The sequence below is a fragment of the Orycteropus afer genome, unplaced genomic scaffold (assembly GCF_000298275.1).
Source record: "Orycteropus afer afer isolate SDZICR_OR568_19922 unplaced genomic scaffold, OryAfe1.0 scaffold00034, whole genome shotgun sequence".
Taxonomy (NCBI): domain Eukaryota; kingdom Metazoa; phylum Chordata; class Mammalia; order Tubulidentata; family Orycteropodidae; genus Orycteropus; species Orycteropus afer.
The window spans coordinates 2363633-2379842 of NW_006921621.1; the positions used below are offsets into that span (position 1 = coordinate 2363633).

At 38.8% G+C, this 16210-nt stretch overlaps 1 protein-coding gene across 1 annotated transcript in view; it reads left to right on the forward strand.

Annotated features, from left to right (window-relative positions):
• PKHD1 (PKHD1 ciliary IPT domain containing fibrocystin/polyductin) overlaps positions 1-16210 on the forward strand; it is a 774619-nt gene that overhangs the window by 123456 nt on the left and 634953 nt on the right. The window contains exons 31-33 of the mRNA XM_007936280.1: positions 577-2184; positions 5589-5732; positions 12792-13011. Of these exons, the coding sequence (XP_007934471.1) occupies positions 577-2184; positions 5589-5732; positions 12792-13011 (1972 nt within the window). The remainder of the gene's footprint in view (positions 1-576; positions 2185-5588; positions 5733-12791; positions 13012-16210) is intronic.

Here is a 16210-nt window from a genome sequence, read left to right on the forward strand (position 1 = left end):
ATAGTAAGACAAAGTCTATGAGTACAGCAGGATATTCACAGGCTGGATTCAATGACTCTTGATATACTATATATAGCATATATATTCTGCATATTATTTATATGTATTCTAATATATATTATGTAGAATTACGACAGATAAGTAGATTTCAAGGGATTTGATTTTTCATTAATATGTAAGTTGAATATATATAGGATTACATGCATATAATGTCAGATTATACAGTACATGATTAGAAGATTTCAAGATTTTTCATTAATGTATATAAATTTCAAGATTTTTCATTAATGTATATAAATTGAGTAAAAATGGGGCCTTCCAGGATATGCAAAGGTAATTGAAAAGTTTGCCTTAAATACTTTAAACATGCTTTCTGTATAGCAATTGATATTATTTAGTTATGTGAACTTCAGTCCATGTATTTTTTGTAAAATGATCACAGGTTTGTCATTGGTGGGATGAGGTGAACTAATTGAAATTTCCCTAGCACTTATCCTATCTCCTACTTCACTGGTGCTGTGAGTCCCTGGTTCTGAATACCAGTTTAAAATTTTGTTTTCAATGTTCGTGCTTTAGGTGGAACCATCCTCAGCATTTCAGGAATAGGGTTCAGCCAGGACCCAGCCTTGGTTTGGGTACTTGTGGGCAATCAGTCTTGTGACATCATTAACTTGACAGAGACGAACATCTGGTGTGAGACCTTGCCAGCCCCTCTGCTGCCTGGTACAGACATCCTTGCCATCCCAGCCTCCGTGCAGATCTGGATCGGCAACGTGTCCTTCCCTTCCAGACCATCACCAGGCTTGATGGAGAAGGACTTCACCTTCATGTATGAAGCAGCAGCAACACCTGTGGTTACCACTTTGAAAGCAGAAATCATGAATAGCAGCCTGCAGCTCTATGTGGAAGGAAATAACATTGCCAACTCAGCGATTCTTCTGGGGAGTTTGCATTGTGACCTTGGGGCACAATCTTTCAGGAGCAACATGAGCCTGTTGGGTTGTTCCTTTCCTCTTCGTGATTTGGAGGCAGGCATCTATTCTCTCCAAGTCTGTCAGAAGCAGATGGGATTTGCTAATATGTCTGCAGTGCCACAGCAACTTGTGGTGCCACCTCAGATAACGGCCATTCTCCCAACACAAGGTTCTGCTTGTGGTGGAACAGTACTCACTGTGAAGGGCTTGGCGCTCAGCTCTAGAAGGAGGTCAGTTCAGGTTGGTCTCTCAAGCCCTTTTACTTGTACTGTTTTGGGCTTGAGTGACCAGACAGTCCTCTGCCAAGTTAACCTGCAGGGTGACCCCTGGCCTGGAGCTTCCTTCGTCCTGAACGTTACAGTCCTGGTCAACGGCCTAACCAGTGAGTGTCATGGGAACTGCACTTTCTTCATGCACGAAGAGACAACTCCCACTGTGGATACCTTGACTACTAATATCAATGGGTCCTTGACTGCTGTGCTGATTAAGGGACAGAGGTTTGGCACCACGGCCCATGAGCTGTTGGTGTTTGTGGATAATCATATCGCTTGCAATGTAACTTTCTTTAATGCAAGCCAGGTGGCATGCCAGATTGGTGATCTGACCCCAGGTCTGCACTACCTGTCAGTGTTTCATAAGAGAAATGGGTATGCTTGTTTGAGAAATGTTTCCAGACACTTCTACATTTTCCCTCAAGTGTTTCAGTACTTTCCTAAGACTTTCAGCTTACATGGTGGGAGCCTCTTGACCATGGAGGGCATAGCTCTGAGAGGACAGAATACCACATCAGTCTACATTGGCCAGCAGGCCTGCCTGTCATTGAACATCAGTGCTGAGCTCATCCAGTGCATTGTCCCTGCAGGCAATGGCTCCGTTGCCCTGGAAATAGAGGTAGATGGACATTTGTACCACGTGGGAGTCATTGGTTATAGCAAGGATTTCACCCCAGAATTGCTGTCTGTTTCTCAGACTGGTGATGTCTTAACTTTTGTGGTGGCCCAGATCACTGGAGCTGAGCATATTGACATTTTTATTGGGATGTCACCCTGTGTGGGTGTTTCTGGGAACCACACTATTGTCCAGTGCAGTGTCCCTTCCCTTCCTGCTGGGGAGTACCGAATCAGAGGTTATGACTGCATGAGAGGGTGGGCTTCTTCTGTTCTGGTGTTCACGCCAAGAGTTACCATTACTGCTGTGACTGAGAACTTTGGTAAGTGTCTTTGTCTTTTGCTATTTAACAAAAATACCACAAGTAGATGGGTGGTTTTGAAGAATAGAAGTTTATTTTCTCACAGCTCTGAAGGCTAGAAGATCTGAATTCAGGATGTCCACCAGGCTATACTTTCTCTTTATCCTTCTAAAGGAAGATCAAGATCCTTCTTGTCTATTTCAGCTTCTGGCAGCCCTGGGCATTTCTTGGCATTCCTTGGTTTGTAGACCGATCCTCATATGCTGTTTTTCCCCTGTCTGTGCCTCTCTTTCCCTGTCTGTCATCCTCTTTTTATAACCAAAATGAAACCCCTGCCATTAAATCGATTCCAACTCATAGCGACCATATAGAACTGCCCATAGGGTTTCCAAGGCTGTAAATCTTTACAGAAGGAGACTGCCTCATATTTGTCCTGCAGAGTGAGTGGCTGGTGGGTTGGAACTGCCAGCTTTAAGCACTGTGTAACCAGAGCTCCTTTCTCTTCTTATAAAACACTAAATAGATAGGCTTAGGAACTGCACTACTCTGATATGGTATCATTAATTTACCTGATAATGTCTTATTTTTTTAAAAAAAACCACAAAAACCCTATTTCCCCAAATGAGATCATATTCTCAAGTACTTCAACATGTGGTTAGAGCTTAAACATGTCTTTGTGGGGCTACAGTTCAGTTCATAACAGTAAGTCAAGCAAAGAAGATGAGTATTTTCTTTATGTAAATGGATTAAAAGCAACCCTTATTTCTAAGGGGTAGGAAATTAACAATCTGAAAGTTAGAGGGAGAGAGAACAGTTGGTCTCTTACCATCCCAGTTTCTTTGTGAGACTTGTCTTTTTCATGTTCTACCTATAAGGCTTTGATTGTCTTTTTTTATCAAGGAAATTGTGCATCTTCTCTAAGTATTTGATTCACTAAGTATTTTAATTTGATGCATCAACCTTTTAAAAATTTGTTTTACCTTAAATAATTACATGTATAACAATTGATCATTTAACCAAAAAAACCAAACTTACTGCCATTGAATCAATTCTAACTCATAGGAACCTCCTTTGGATTTTTGAGGCAGTAAATCTTTACGGAGGTAGATTGCCCAGTCTTCCTTCCATGGAGTGGCTGGTTGGTTTGAACTGCCAGCCTTCTGGTTAGCAGTCAAATGTTTTAGGCACTGCACCACCAGAGCTCCTTTGATCATTTATGTAGAATGTAAATACTTTCACTTATTTATAGACCAGCATACCACTTTGCATTATTTTAGACCTATGAAATATAATGAATTTTTATCAGTTTGTAATATTTCACAGATGAATTCATACTTTCTCAATAATGAGTCTACAGCACAGTGCCATTTTATTTGTTGCACTTTCCCTCCCTTTTAGAAATACAGAAATTTGCATTGCCTTTTCTTCCGATGATAGTTTTGGATTTCTGTTCACTTAAAGCCTTATGCTTGGGATATTTCAAATCTGAATATGGTGTAGAAAATGTAGAGGAAATTATGGAAGCAAAGCCTTAGGTTTACGTGGTCCTAACTAAGTCATTTTTTACATTACAGTTCTTTTGCCTCAATTGGACAGAATGCTGTAGAGATGGGATTTGGGTCCTGTATCTGTCACTCACTTAGCTGGAGAACTTAGAGTGCAGTTTGAGAATGATTTTGCTCTGACAGAACAGGTTCCAGATCTGGAGGCCAGACTCTTGATGGGGTTGAAACTGAGTGTACTAGGGACCTAAAACCAATTGTGTGGATTCCAGAGGGCATAGAAAGAAGGATGAGTAATAAGAAAGCAGAGGCTTGAATTTTGAGTTAAATCAGACTTTGCCCCTACAGTCATTATTTGCCTTTTGGAGCTTCACATTCCTTATTTATTAAAGGAGTTTGGACCAGATGGCTCCTAAAAGGCTTTCTACTCTCTAACCAAAACCAAAACCAAATTCATTGCCATTGAGTGAAATCGACTCATAGCGACCCCTCCTTGGGTTTCTGAGGCGGTATCTCTGCCGAAGTAGATTGTCCAATCTTCCTTCCAAGGAGTGGCTTCTGGTTTTGAACTGCCAGCCTTCTGGTTAGCAGTCAAGTGCCTTAGGCACTACGCCACCAGAGCTCCCTTCTCCTCTCTAACGGCCCTGATTTTTATGGTGCTGTGCACAGATATGAAATGCACCCTTACGTCAAAAGCATTATTCTTGAGGTTATCAGGTGACTGTTTAAGTACCATGTAGATTTGACATGAAGGCAGTAGACATCTGGAACTCTGTACCCTAGTGGGGAGTAGAGGGTCCTACCTGTGAAATCCAGGTGAGAGTGGGGCGCAAGCAACCTTTCCCTTTATTGGTTCTCACACTAAAGCAAAACATGGCACTTGTTTCAGTGCCTGTAAAGGGGTGTCATACTTTTACCTGTCAGAGACAAGCGCCTTCATACAGGGCTGGTGAGACCTTATACTGGAGCAACATTGTTTTGAGGACATTTGGCAGTATCTACCAAGACTAAAAATTCTGTGAGCAATACCACTTTAAAGAATTTGTAATAGATTTTGTAGTTTGTGACAAACTATTGCAAAATATGTACAAAATATGTTCCTAAAATAGGTACAGTTCATTACAACACTATTAAGTCTAGCTAAAAGGATATTCCAGTGTTGGGTGTCAAGACATATGGTAATTGAAGGAAAATTGATAATAAATGGTGACATAATCCTGTCATAGAATTCTAAGTAGCTAAAAAATGATGAGCTAGATCTAGATGTATAGATTTGGAAAAATGTTTTAAATATATTTTTAATTTAAACAAACAAATTGCAGAATGATATGTATAGGATGATCCTGTTGTATAAAAAATATTCATCCTTAGAAGAAACTCTTAGTGCCTAAGGCACTTGACTGCTAACCAGAAGGCTGGCGGTTGAAACCCACCAGCCACTCCTGGGAAGGAAGATTGGGCAATCTACTTCTGTAGTAATACTGCCTCGGAAACCCAAGGAGAGGTTGCTATGGGTCAGATCTGACTTGACGGCAGTGAGTTTTTTAGTTGAGAAGAAACATTATAAACGTCTACCTGTGAGGAGGGCAATAATCGATTGGGAGAACTTCATATTTTTTGTGTACAAATTTCAAAACTATACACATTACATTTCTGTATAAAAGGTGGTGCATGTAGAAAGCCCTATTAACAGAATAGGTTGTTGAAAATGATTTTGCTCCGACAGAACAGATTCCAGATCTGGAGGCCAGACTCTCGATGGGGATGAAATTGAGGGTACCAGGGACCTAAAGCCAAATGTGTGGATTCCAGAGGGCATAGAAAGAAGGATGGGTAATGAGAAAGCAGAGGCTTGAATTTTGAGTTAAAGAAAGAAAGTAAGCTTTTCCTCTACAGTCATAACTTACAGTATTATCTTTAAAGGCTGCCTGAGTGGAAGGCTTGTGCATGTGGTTGGAGCAGGATTTTCTCCAGGGAACATCTCAGCTGCTGTGTGTGGTGCTCCCTGCCAAGTCCTGGATAATGCTACAGTGTCTGCCTTCAGCTGCCTGGTTCTGCCATTGGATGGTCAGTAAAAATGCAGTTTTTTTTAATGATGTTTTTTGGGTTAACTCTCTATTTCTGTAATTGACTCTGTAGTGACCAATGATTTTCTATGAGTTCCTGGGAAAAGAATTTTCTCTAACCCCATCAAAAAATGATAGAATGTAAAGCCACCTATTAAAATGGCTTTCTAATAACTTTGGTCATAATGAGGGTCAATGTTAAATGAACCACTAAAAATTTATCATCAGTGTTCTTGACTGCAGTCAAACAATTGAGAGAGAAAGCAATTCTGAGTTCTGAATACTAGTTTCAATGATAGTCATAGGCATCATGGCTATGATGCCTCAGACGTGAGGCTGCTGAAGACATCTCCTTGCCTAAGGCATTTGACTACTAACCAGAAGGCTGGTGGTTCAAACCCACCAGCCACTCCTAGGAAAGAAGATTAGGCAATCTACTTCCGTAGTGATACCACCTCAGAAACCCAAGGAGGGGTTGTTCTGAGTCTGATCCGACTTGACAGCAGTGAGTTTGGTTTTTTTGGGGAATAAAGTGATGGAGACTATTAAGGTAAACGTTTCTGGAATGTTGGCCTTGTGTGCTCATGTTTTTTTTTTTTTTTGAATTCTTATAATGGCAAAAGAATCAATGTTAACATTACCTTTCTATTTTGTAATTATTCTGATCCCTTCCTCAGTAAAATACCGTGATCACTCACTATTTTCAGCCATGTACCATCATGTTAATTGTGGTACTGGAAGATGTATCTTTGTGGGATGAAGAGGTTAATGAAGAAGATACAAAGCATTGATATTCCATTGTTAGGGACACATGGTAATTACTCATTGAGCTTGAGAAAAGTCAAAGGCAAGAGATGACCATTATTACTATAGGACCAGCTCAGCCAGGTGACTATCTTGTTTGCATAATAATAGATCTTGGAAGTGTGCATGTAAAAACATTTACTACACATGCTTTCTGTGTAGTGCTTTAAATTATATTCCTAATTTGTTTATCTGAAATGTGAACATAGGCTAAGAATTTACAAAGTGATACATACAAGTTTCATTTGATTTTGGACAATAATTCAATTATGGATAATACTATCATGATGGGAGTTTATACTGTGCTTTCTTAGACAAGAAGAAGAAGAAAATAATCCTTGTTTAAAATATAAGAAGTTGAGTTCCTATTATTAAAAGGAGCTCTACTGGTGTAGTGATTAAGACATTTGGCTGCTCAGTAAAAGCTCAATGGTCGAACTCACCAGCAGGTGAGTAGAAGATAGATGAGGCAGTCTGCTTCTGTAAACATCTACAGCCTTGGAAACTCAATGGGGGTTGCTATGAGTTGGAATTGACTCAATGGCAGTGAGTTTGGATTTTGGTTTATTATCATTATATATATAAGGAGAACATTATGGAAGAGAGATTGATTCCATAACAGAAAACCTAAGATCCACGGAGATTTAAGTTTATGTTTAAGACATTGTCTGTTTCATTCAGACAGTTAAGTGCTTAACCACTAGCCAGAACGTTGGCAGTTCAAACCTACCCAGAGGTAGCTTGGAAGCCAAGCCCGGTGATCAGCTTCTGAAAGGTCACAGCCTTGAAATCCCTGTGGAGTGTTCTACTCTGCATAGATGGGGTTGCTGTGAGTCAGAATTGACTTGATGACAGCTAACAACTGCTTTCTTCACCATCTACCCTTTGTGCATGAAACAGGGCAGGTGCAGAATTAATGGTGATAAATGAATAAATGAAGGAATTGAGCAATGATGGAAACAGAAAGTGTGAAGACTCTACATTTCTGGGTTCTAATCTTTATATAATACTGCAACACTTTGGTTTTGCATTTAAGCTTTTATATATACACTGAATGAACCAATAAACTTTTTAAAGCTCCTTGGTATTATTTCTCAGTGGTCAAGTACTTGGCTGTTAACTGAGAAATATGTAGCATTCTGCTTCCATAAAGATTTATAGCCTCGGAAACACTATGGGGACACTTCTACTGTTCTGTAGGGTAGCTATGAGTCAGAATTGGCTTGATGGCAACAGATTGGTATTACTTCAAAACATTTAGTTTCAACTAGAGTACAAAATAAAAATCAGTGAGATTTCAGGGTCTGGTAAATCTTCGTATTGGAAGTTGGGTAACTTCAGGGAAGAATAATATAAATAATTGTATTTTAAAAGACTTGCTTAAGCTTTAGAAAAGGATTTCTCAAAATTCCTTGATTTTTAAGAGGAAAATGGGTTGGAAGCTGTAACTTTTAACATTACCAGTAGGTGTCACCAAACACTCATTGATAGTGCAGGAAAACGCGCTCTGGGGAAATGGATAATTGGAATTATTTTTCATTTTTTAAAAAATGTCTTTTTTTCCCACCAATTAGACTTGATGTACCCTGTGACCATGGTCCCAGAGTGCAGGCCCAGCGACCCACTCCCTCAAGGTGCTTGTTTGTGGCTAAGAAGTTATCCTAACTTGGCCTCCTGTTCTGTTTATGCTGCATATGGACATTTTTATAGCACATACAAATACATATCATCTGTCTGACCTATGTATGGTTGTGGATGTATTCCCATTTGCCTATTCATATCTGTCTACCTATGTATCCACTCATTGATTAGTGTTTGCTGTTACTGCTAATGCATTATTGTGTATGCAGTAGTATTCACCTTTATTGTCTGTACCTCTTGTACACTTCTCCACGTCTTCCTTTTCATTAGTGCTATTGTGCTAGTAATATGCTTTTGTTATATTGCTTTTCCCTTTATCAAACACGCACTTTGAATCCCAGTATCTAAAAATGGAGAGGAACTGGGAGCACCAACTCCAGAGGTTCCTTACTTAAGATCTAGGATGGCGTTTGGTCATTTTGTCAACCACCTGAAACTGCATAAAATATTTTGAGTATATGATTGTGTGTTTATCTCAGAGGAGTAGGTCCATAAAGTATGCTAAATAATCAAAGGCAGTGTATTTCAAAAACTATAGAAGCTACTAATAATTTCTCCACTTTTAGATAGGACTGCATATAACCTGCATAGTTAAGAATCTGTTCTATTTTAAAAGATTATTTTAGAGGACAATAAACAACCGTTATAAGTGCTTAACAGCTGCCCACCTGAGAAGTGCATCTTCTACCTAACTGATGCTACCCTACTTTATTGAAGGCTAGAGAGAGCAGCTGGCAGACCTTCAGAAAGGTGAACAGTCACAGTTCCCCTAAGGCAGTATCACCATCATCTGTGAGTTTGTTGGAATCACAAATTCTCAAGATCTAGTGGATCTGAAACTGTTCAACAAGAAAATATTTGATATTTTTCTTCTGATCCCTTTCTGAATTCCCACATAATTTTCCTAGTTTGTAGCTCCTCTGTATAAACAAGTTCTGGCCATGCTGGGTAATATCATAAAGTGCCCCTGCATATAATCTGCTACCATATTGTTTTACACTGTCATTTTGCTGGTTTATAATTATTTCATTACCTGCTATTATTGCAAGGTGTGTACATGTGTGTGCGTGTGTGCATGTGTGTGCACATGTTTTCCTAACATGGCTGTGCACATTTGGACTTTCCTCATTTTATATTAACGTAATTTCTTTTTTCTTCTGTGGTTTACTACCTTACCATTTTAATTTTGGTCTTTTATTTCTGTTAACTTCTCTAATTGACACAGGGTCACTTTGAATTCTGACCCTGTGTTTATTCTATTCATAAATTTAAGTTTGTATGCTAAAGAGAGTGAAGTTTTACATTCGAGGTTGTAGATGGTGGCCTGAAACTAAAACTTTTCTAATTATTGTTTTGCTTGTTCCCGTGTTATACTACTGATCCCTGGTGGCACAGTGGTTAAAGTTCTTGGCTGCTAACTACTGCTTACCTACTGCTCACCGGTTTGCACCTACCAGCTACTTCATGGGGAAGGATATAGCAGCTTGCTTCCATTAAGACTTATGTCCTTAGAAACCCTATGGGGCAGTTCTTTACTGTCCTGTAGGGTTGCTATGGGTCAGAATCAACTTGATGGCAATGGGTTTTGGTGCTATACTACTAATGTGTTTTCATTTCATGAATGGGACAGCTTTAGATAGAGCTCTAAAGAATTTCTTTTGCTACTTTTAGTATCTTCTATCTTTGCTTTTCCCCAAAATTTTGCTTCTAACAAAAGAAGAATTATTTTTTAATATGATTTGCTAAATCATCCTGTTGGGTGAAAGCAAAACTTTGTATTTGTTTTAACATCATCAAGGTTTTTGATATTCAGATTTCTTGGATTATGTGAATTATACCACATGACCTTTTTCATGGAATCTTTTACTTTTCCATGAGTCTTGAAAAGCTACATTGATTAAGGTCACACAGCTATTTAGTTGTAGAAAATTGAGTAAAGCCTGGGGATTCTGATCCCCACCCTGGGTTCTTTTCATAATCTACCTTGTCCGTTTGTATTCACCCAATCACCTACAACCAAAAAACCAAACTCACTGCCGTTGAGTTGGATCCCACTCATAGCAACCTTGCCTTGGGTTTCCAAGGTGGTATCACTATGGAAGTAGATTGCCCAACCTTCCTTCTGAGGAGTGGCTGGTGGGTTTGACCATCAGCCTTCTGGTTAGCAGTCAGATGCCTTATAAAAGTTTATTATTTTATAGCTGTTCGGCCTGTGTTTTTTTTTTTTTTTTTGCCTTATGTTTTACTAACTGAAAGCTTCTCATGAAATTCCTTATGTTTTGTTTATATCACAGTCCCACTGTCAGTCATTTTTATCGCTATAATTCATTCAAAATACGTACACAGAAAACCTACTGCTAGGTATCAGGGGCTTTAAGATGTAACATCAGCAACAACGATATCTGTGTGCTATTGAGTAACTACATACTCTCTCACACGTACGGTCTCATTTTTACCTTGCTACAGCACTGCGGCATAGGCAAGGCAGCTAGTTTCAAACTCTTGATAACATTTGTTGTGTACCTATATGGACAGGTAAACTGCAGAGGTAGCAGGCTAGTGAGATTTTTTTCTTCTGTCTCTTTTTACTTTATTAAGATTTTCAAACAGAACTGCTTCTGTATCCTCTTTTGCTGAGAGTTGTTTTCTTGTTGAAGGTTATTGCCAGTCTGCCTTGGTGATGTTTTACACTGTCCCATGATCAGAAAGAAATGGCCTGAGTATCAAAGGGTTTCAAATGCTTTTCTTCTTCATAAAATGCTAACATTCATAATTGTATTAAAATCAAGAAGTGCTTATCAAGAGACCTCATAAAGAGAGTAAAACATTTAGCCACAAATTTGGAGATGCTACTGTTGTTGTTACGTGCCCTTGAGTCAGCCCTGACTCATAGCCACCCCTCCTTGGGTTTCCGAGGCAGTATCACTATGGAAGTAGATTGCCCCATCTTACTTCTGAGGAGTGGCTGGTGGGTTTGAACCGCCAGCCTTCTGGTTAGCAGTCAAGTGCCTTAGGGACTATGCTACCAGAGCTCGCGGAGAAGCTATTAGTAACCATAAAATCTTTATAGGATTAGTACTCAGAATATATTAAGAGCACAACTTAGTAAGAAATAGACAAACAGACCAAATGACAAGAATAAGGATTTCATAAGAGAGAAAACATGAATTATTATTAAACAAATAAAATTTGATCAACCTAAAAAGGAATGATGAAAATGCATATTAAGGCCACAGTGATAAACCATTTTATACATACTGTCAAACCAAAACCAAACTCACTGTCATCTAGTCAATTTCCACTCATAGTGACCTCCGTTGTGTTTCTGAGGCTGTGAATCTTTACGGAAGTAGGTTGCCCCATCTTCCTTACATGGAGCAGCTGGTGGATTTGAACCACTGACCTTCTGGTTAGCACCCAAATGCCTTATCCACTATGCCACCAGAACATTGGCAAAAATTAGAAGTCTTTTAATTCTAAGTATTAGGAATTAAGAGAAGTAATGGGAACTCATATATAGCTGGTAGGAGTGTAATATGGAACAATCATTTTGTAAAACAATATGACACTACCTTGTAAATTTGGACTTGTACTCACCCCATGAACAAACAATTTTCTTTATAGGGTTGTGCCCTAGAGAAAATTTTGTACATATTTATAGTAGCAAAAACTGGAAAGTACCCCAAAATCCATTGGAAAGAGAATAGAGAAATACATTGTGTTATTTTCTTGCAATGCAATATTGAACAGAAGTGAAAATGTATGTTACAACAGCTATATACAATATGATGGAAAATCTTGGAAACATAATACTTAGTGAGAAAAGCAGGTCCAAGAATATTATGTCATGTATTCTATTTTCTAAAGTTCAAAAACAAGCAAAACTCAACAATCTCTTGTTTATGAATATAAACCCCTGTGATAAAACTGTTAGAAAAATACACATGATTATTTTGGGGCATGAAGACAGAAAGGATAGAATTGGGGAGGAGCACACAGGTTTAAGATAATTAGAATGCTTTTAGAACTTATGCTGGCTTGTGGATTCACACGTGTTTGTTCTGTCATTAAGGAAAGAAAAAAAAAAACCAAGCCAAAAGACATTGCTTTCAAGTCCATACCAACTCCTGGTGTCCCATGTGTGCAGAGTAGAATTGCTCCATAGGGTTTTCAAGGCTGTGACCTTTTGGAAGCAGGTCAGGAGGCCTTTTTCTTTGAGGCACCTCTTGGTGTGTTTGAACTGTCAACCTGTTACAATGATTTATAATTAAAAAAGGATGTATTACATATAAATACCTTATTACCTGTTGCCATTGAGTTGATTCCAACACACAGTGACCTCATGTGACAGAGTAAAACCTCCTGATAGGGTTTCCCAGGCTTTATGGAAGCAGATTGCCAGGTTTTCTCCTACAGAGCAGCCAGGTGGGCTTGAACGACCATCCTTTTCGTTAGCAGTCAAGCACTTAAAATCACCAGGCCTCTTTTTATTTTGTGAAGTGAACTTCATTTTTTGACTGGCCGAGGGAGATCACATGAACTTTATTTATGAAACTGTGAAGCTTTAGTTCATTTGGAGGGTATTACGTAACCTAACCACGACCATTTCTTACAGTGTCCTTGGCTTTCCTGTGTGGCATGAAGGCTGAGGAGGAGAACTGTGAAGCCTCCAGCCACACCTATGTGCAGTGTGATTTGACTGTTGCTGTAGGGACAGAGAGACTGCCCAAGTCATGGCCTTATCTCTACATTTGTGAAGAATGTTCTCAATTCCTCTTTGAACTAGATCGTTGGATTGAGTCATCTTTTCCATCATTTTCGGGCCTCTTCATCAGGTAACTCTGTCCTCCCCATCCTTCTCTTTCACCATGATTACATGGCCAATGGGCCAGTGGAGCCATCAGGGATGGTAGGGTGAGTGGACTTTGCCCCGGGCCCCACAACTCTCCTTGCAGGGGCCATTTCATTGTGAATTCCAGCCAGCTGCATATCAAAGCATCTCCTGTCTTTTTCAAGTGTTCAAGAGAACATCTGAAAAATCTGCCCAGTAAACAGTTCGCTTTGTTCTTGCTTAGATTTTAATATTTATCTTCCTATCCAAAGCAACATCTGGTGAATGCCAATGGGGAAAAAAGATTAGACTTTATGAAAAACAGAAGGCTTTTTTTCCCCCTTTCCTTTCCAAACAGTCACAAGTAGGAAGAAAAAAAAGTCACAGAGAAATCCAGCAGATTGTACAGTGTTTATTCAAAAGGATGGGGATGCACAGACAGAATTATTGTAGTTTTAGGATTTGGAATCCATACGCTTATAAGGATTTTTTTTTTTTTAACTTAAAAAAAGTAATGCACAACTATCCAGGTTAAACCATTTTTGCTAAATAATTTTTTTTTTTTTTTTTTTAAAAAGCGTGACTATGCTGGTAACTCTGGATGGTCTTCATTTTCAGCAGCAGTTCTTTTCCTATGCAGTGTGACATCTCAGTGCTGAGCATTGCTCTGCATTCTCTTTTATTTCTTATCTAAATGGAGCAGTTACATCTAATTATTTAATAAAGGCCTATTTTCCCATTAAAAAAAAAAAAAAAAGAGAACTCAAAAAACTAAGTAAGACCAATTGCACAGATGAAAGAGAACCAGCCTTTCTCACAGCAGTCTGACTTCTTGATGAACTGAGACAGTCTGTGTTTTAGTCTCAACTTGCCATCAGAGGTTTGTGTGTAGCCAGAAGAGCAGAGGAACCTCCCAGGCCAGTTGCTTTCTGGAAAGGCGTGAAGAAATCTTTTCAGGTCACATAGGAAATGGAGTGCTGGAGTTTGGACTCATGTGAGTTGAATTTCAGAATTCACTAATGCTGGACAATGAGAAGCACATGTCAGCAGTGTCTGGCTTCATTGAATTAGGAGATTATCTGGATCTCCATGCCTATTCTCTGGAGTTCTTCCATGCCCTTCTTTATTCTTGAAGTTGACTGAAGCAACTGAATCTCAGACCCCATTACAAGTTATGTAATCATTATACATAATCATTATGTATAATCATTACATATAATCATTATGTATGATACATAATCATTATGTATAATCATTACATATAATCATTATGTAATAAATATTAGTATCATTTAAAAGTGCTACCCAGCATTCTGGCTGTGGCATCAGGCAAATGTGGATATCCTTTTTTAGAGTAAGAATTAAAATAAATACCCAACGATTGAGAAGCAAAGTTTAATTTCAGTGTTGATTGTGGCATGAGAAACTGGCACTGGTGAGAAGGTAAGTTAGCACAATCTTTAGAGGACAATTAGGCAATATGCATTAATGAGCCTTTTAATTTTTCATACTCTTAGCAATTTCACTTCTAGAATTTTGTTTTAAGAAAGTAGTTATAAATGTGTAATATTTCTGAACAGTCATGTCCATTGATGTTTTTAATGAGAGAAAAACGTAAAATGAAATAAGTGTTTTTTTAATAATGCATGCATTCAAAATGATAGGATATAGGCATACCTTGGAGATATTGTGGGTTTGGTTTCAGACCACTTCAATAAAGTGAATATCACAATGAAGGTAGTCACACAGATTTTTTTGTGTCTTAGTGCATATAAAAGTTATGCTTACACTATACTGTACTCTACTAAGTGTATAATATCATTATGAAAAAGTTTGAAATATTGTGAGAATTTACAAAGAGTGACTCAGAGACACATGCTGTTGGAAAAATAGTGCTGATACACTTGCTTGATGCAGAATTGCCATTTGTAAACAAAAAAACAGACAAAAACCAGTATCTGTGAAGTACAATAAAACAAAAGTGTGCCTGTACTAAGGAACCACTAAAAATTGTGATGTAGAATATTTAACCAAACAAGGAAATATATATAATATATTGAGAAGTGAAATGCACAGGTCACAAAATAGCATGTCAATTTATTCCTGATATTGTATATATTATATATGTTTATATGCACATATTTGGAACAGCTAAGGGAGAAGAACTTGTCTGTCAGTTTGTCCTACTGTGGTGGCTTGGATGTTGCTTTGAGGCTGGAGACTATACCACCTGTGTTTCAAATGCCAGCAGGGTTGCCCATGGTGGGCAGGTTTCAGCAGAGCTTTCAGACTAAGACTCAAAAGAAGGAAGAGGTCCTCCACTTCTCAAAGAGTTGGCCAGGCAAAACCTTATGAATAGCAGAGAAACACTGTCTGTTACATTACTGGACAACTTTATGAATAGCCCTAAAACACTGATCGATGCTGGAAGATGAGCCCCTCAGGTCAAAAGGCACTCAAAATATGACTGCCTCATCAGAGTAGAACTGACCTTAATCATATGGATAAAGTAAAACTTTCGAGACCTCCATTTGCTGATGTGACACGACTGAAACTGAGGAGAAATGTCTGCAAACATCCATTGATAATTGGAACAAGTAATGTACGAAATATGAATCTAGGAAAATTGGAAGTTATAAAAAACGAAATGGAACACAAACAGATTGATATTCTAGGTGTTAGTGAGCTGAAATGGACCAGTTTTGGCCATTTTGAATCACACAGCCATGTGATCTATTCTGGTGTTCTCTGCTTTGAGCCAAGATCCATCTCACATCAGCAATGATATCCCTCGTTCCACATCCTCCTCTGAATCCAGCTTGCATTTGTGGAAGTTCTCTGTCAATATACTGCTGCAACTGTTTTTGAATTATCTTCTACAAGATTTTACTGGTGTGCAATATTAATGATATTGTTTGATAATCTCCACATTCTGTGGGATCACCTTTCTTTGGATTGGATACAAATATGGATTTCATACAAATATGGATTTCTTCCAGTCTATTCTGGGAATGGGGAAGAGTAGGAGAAAGGGGATAAGAGCCAGGAACCCTGACAGAGGAGCAGTCAGCCCCAGGGACAACTCAGGGATGCACAAAGCAGCAGGGCAGAAGAGCAGGAGAAAGGGGATTAAAAGCCAGGAAGCCAGACAGAGGTACAGCCACAGGAACCCAGGTGGGGGTGAAACGAGAGGTCTCCAACAG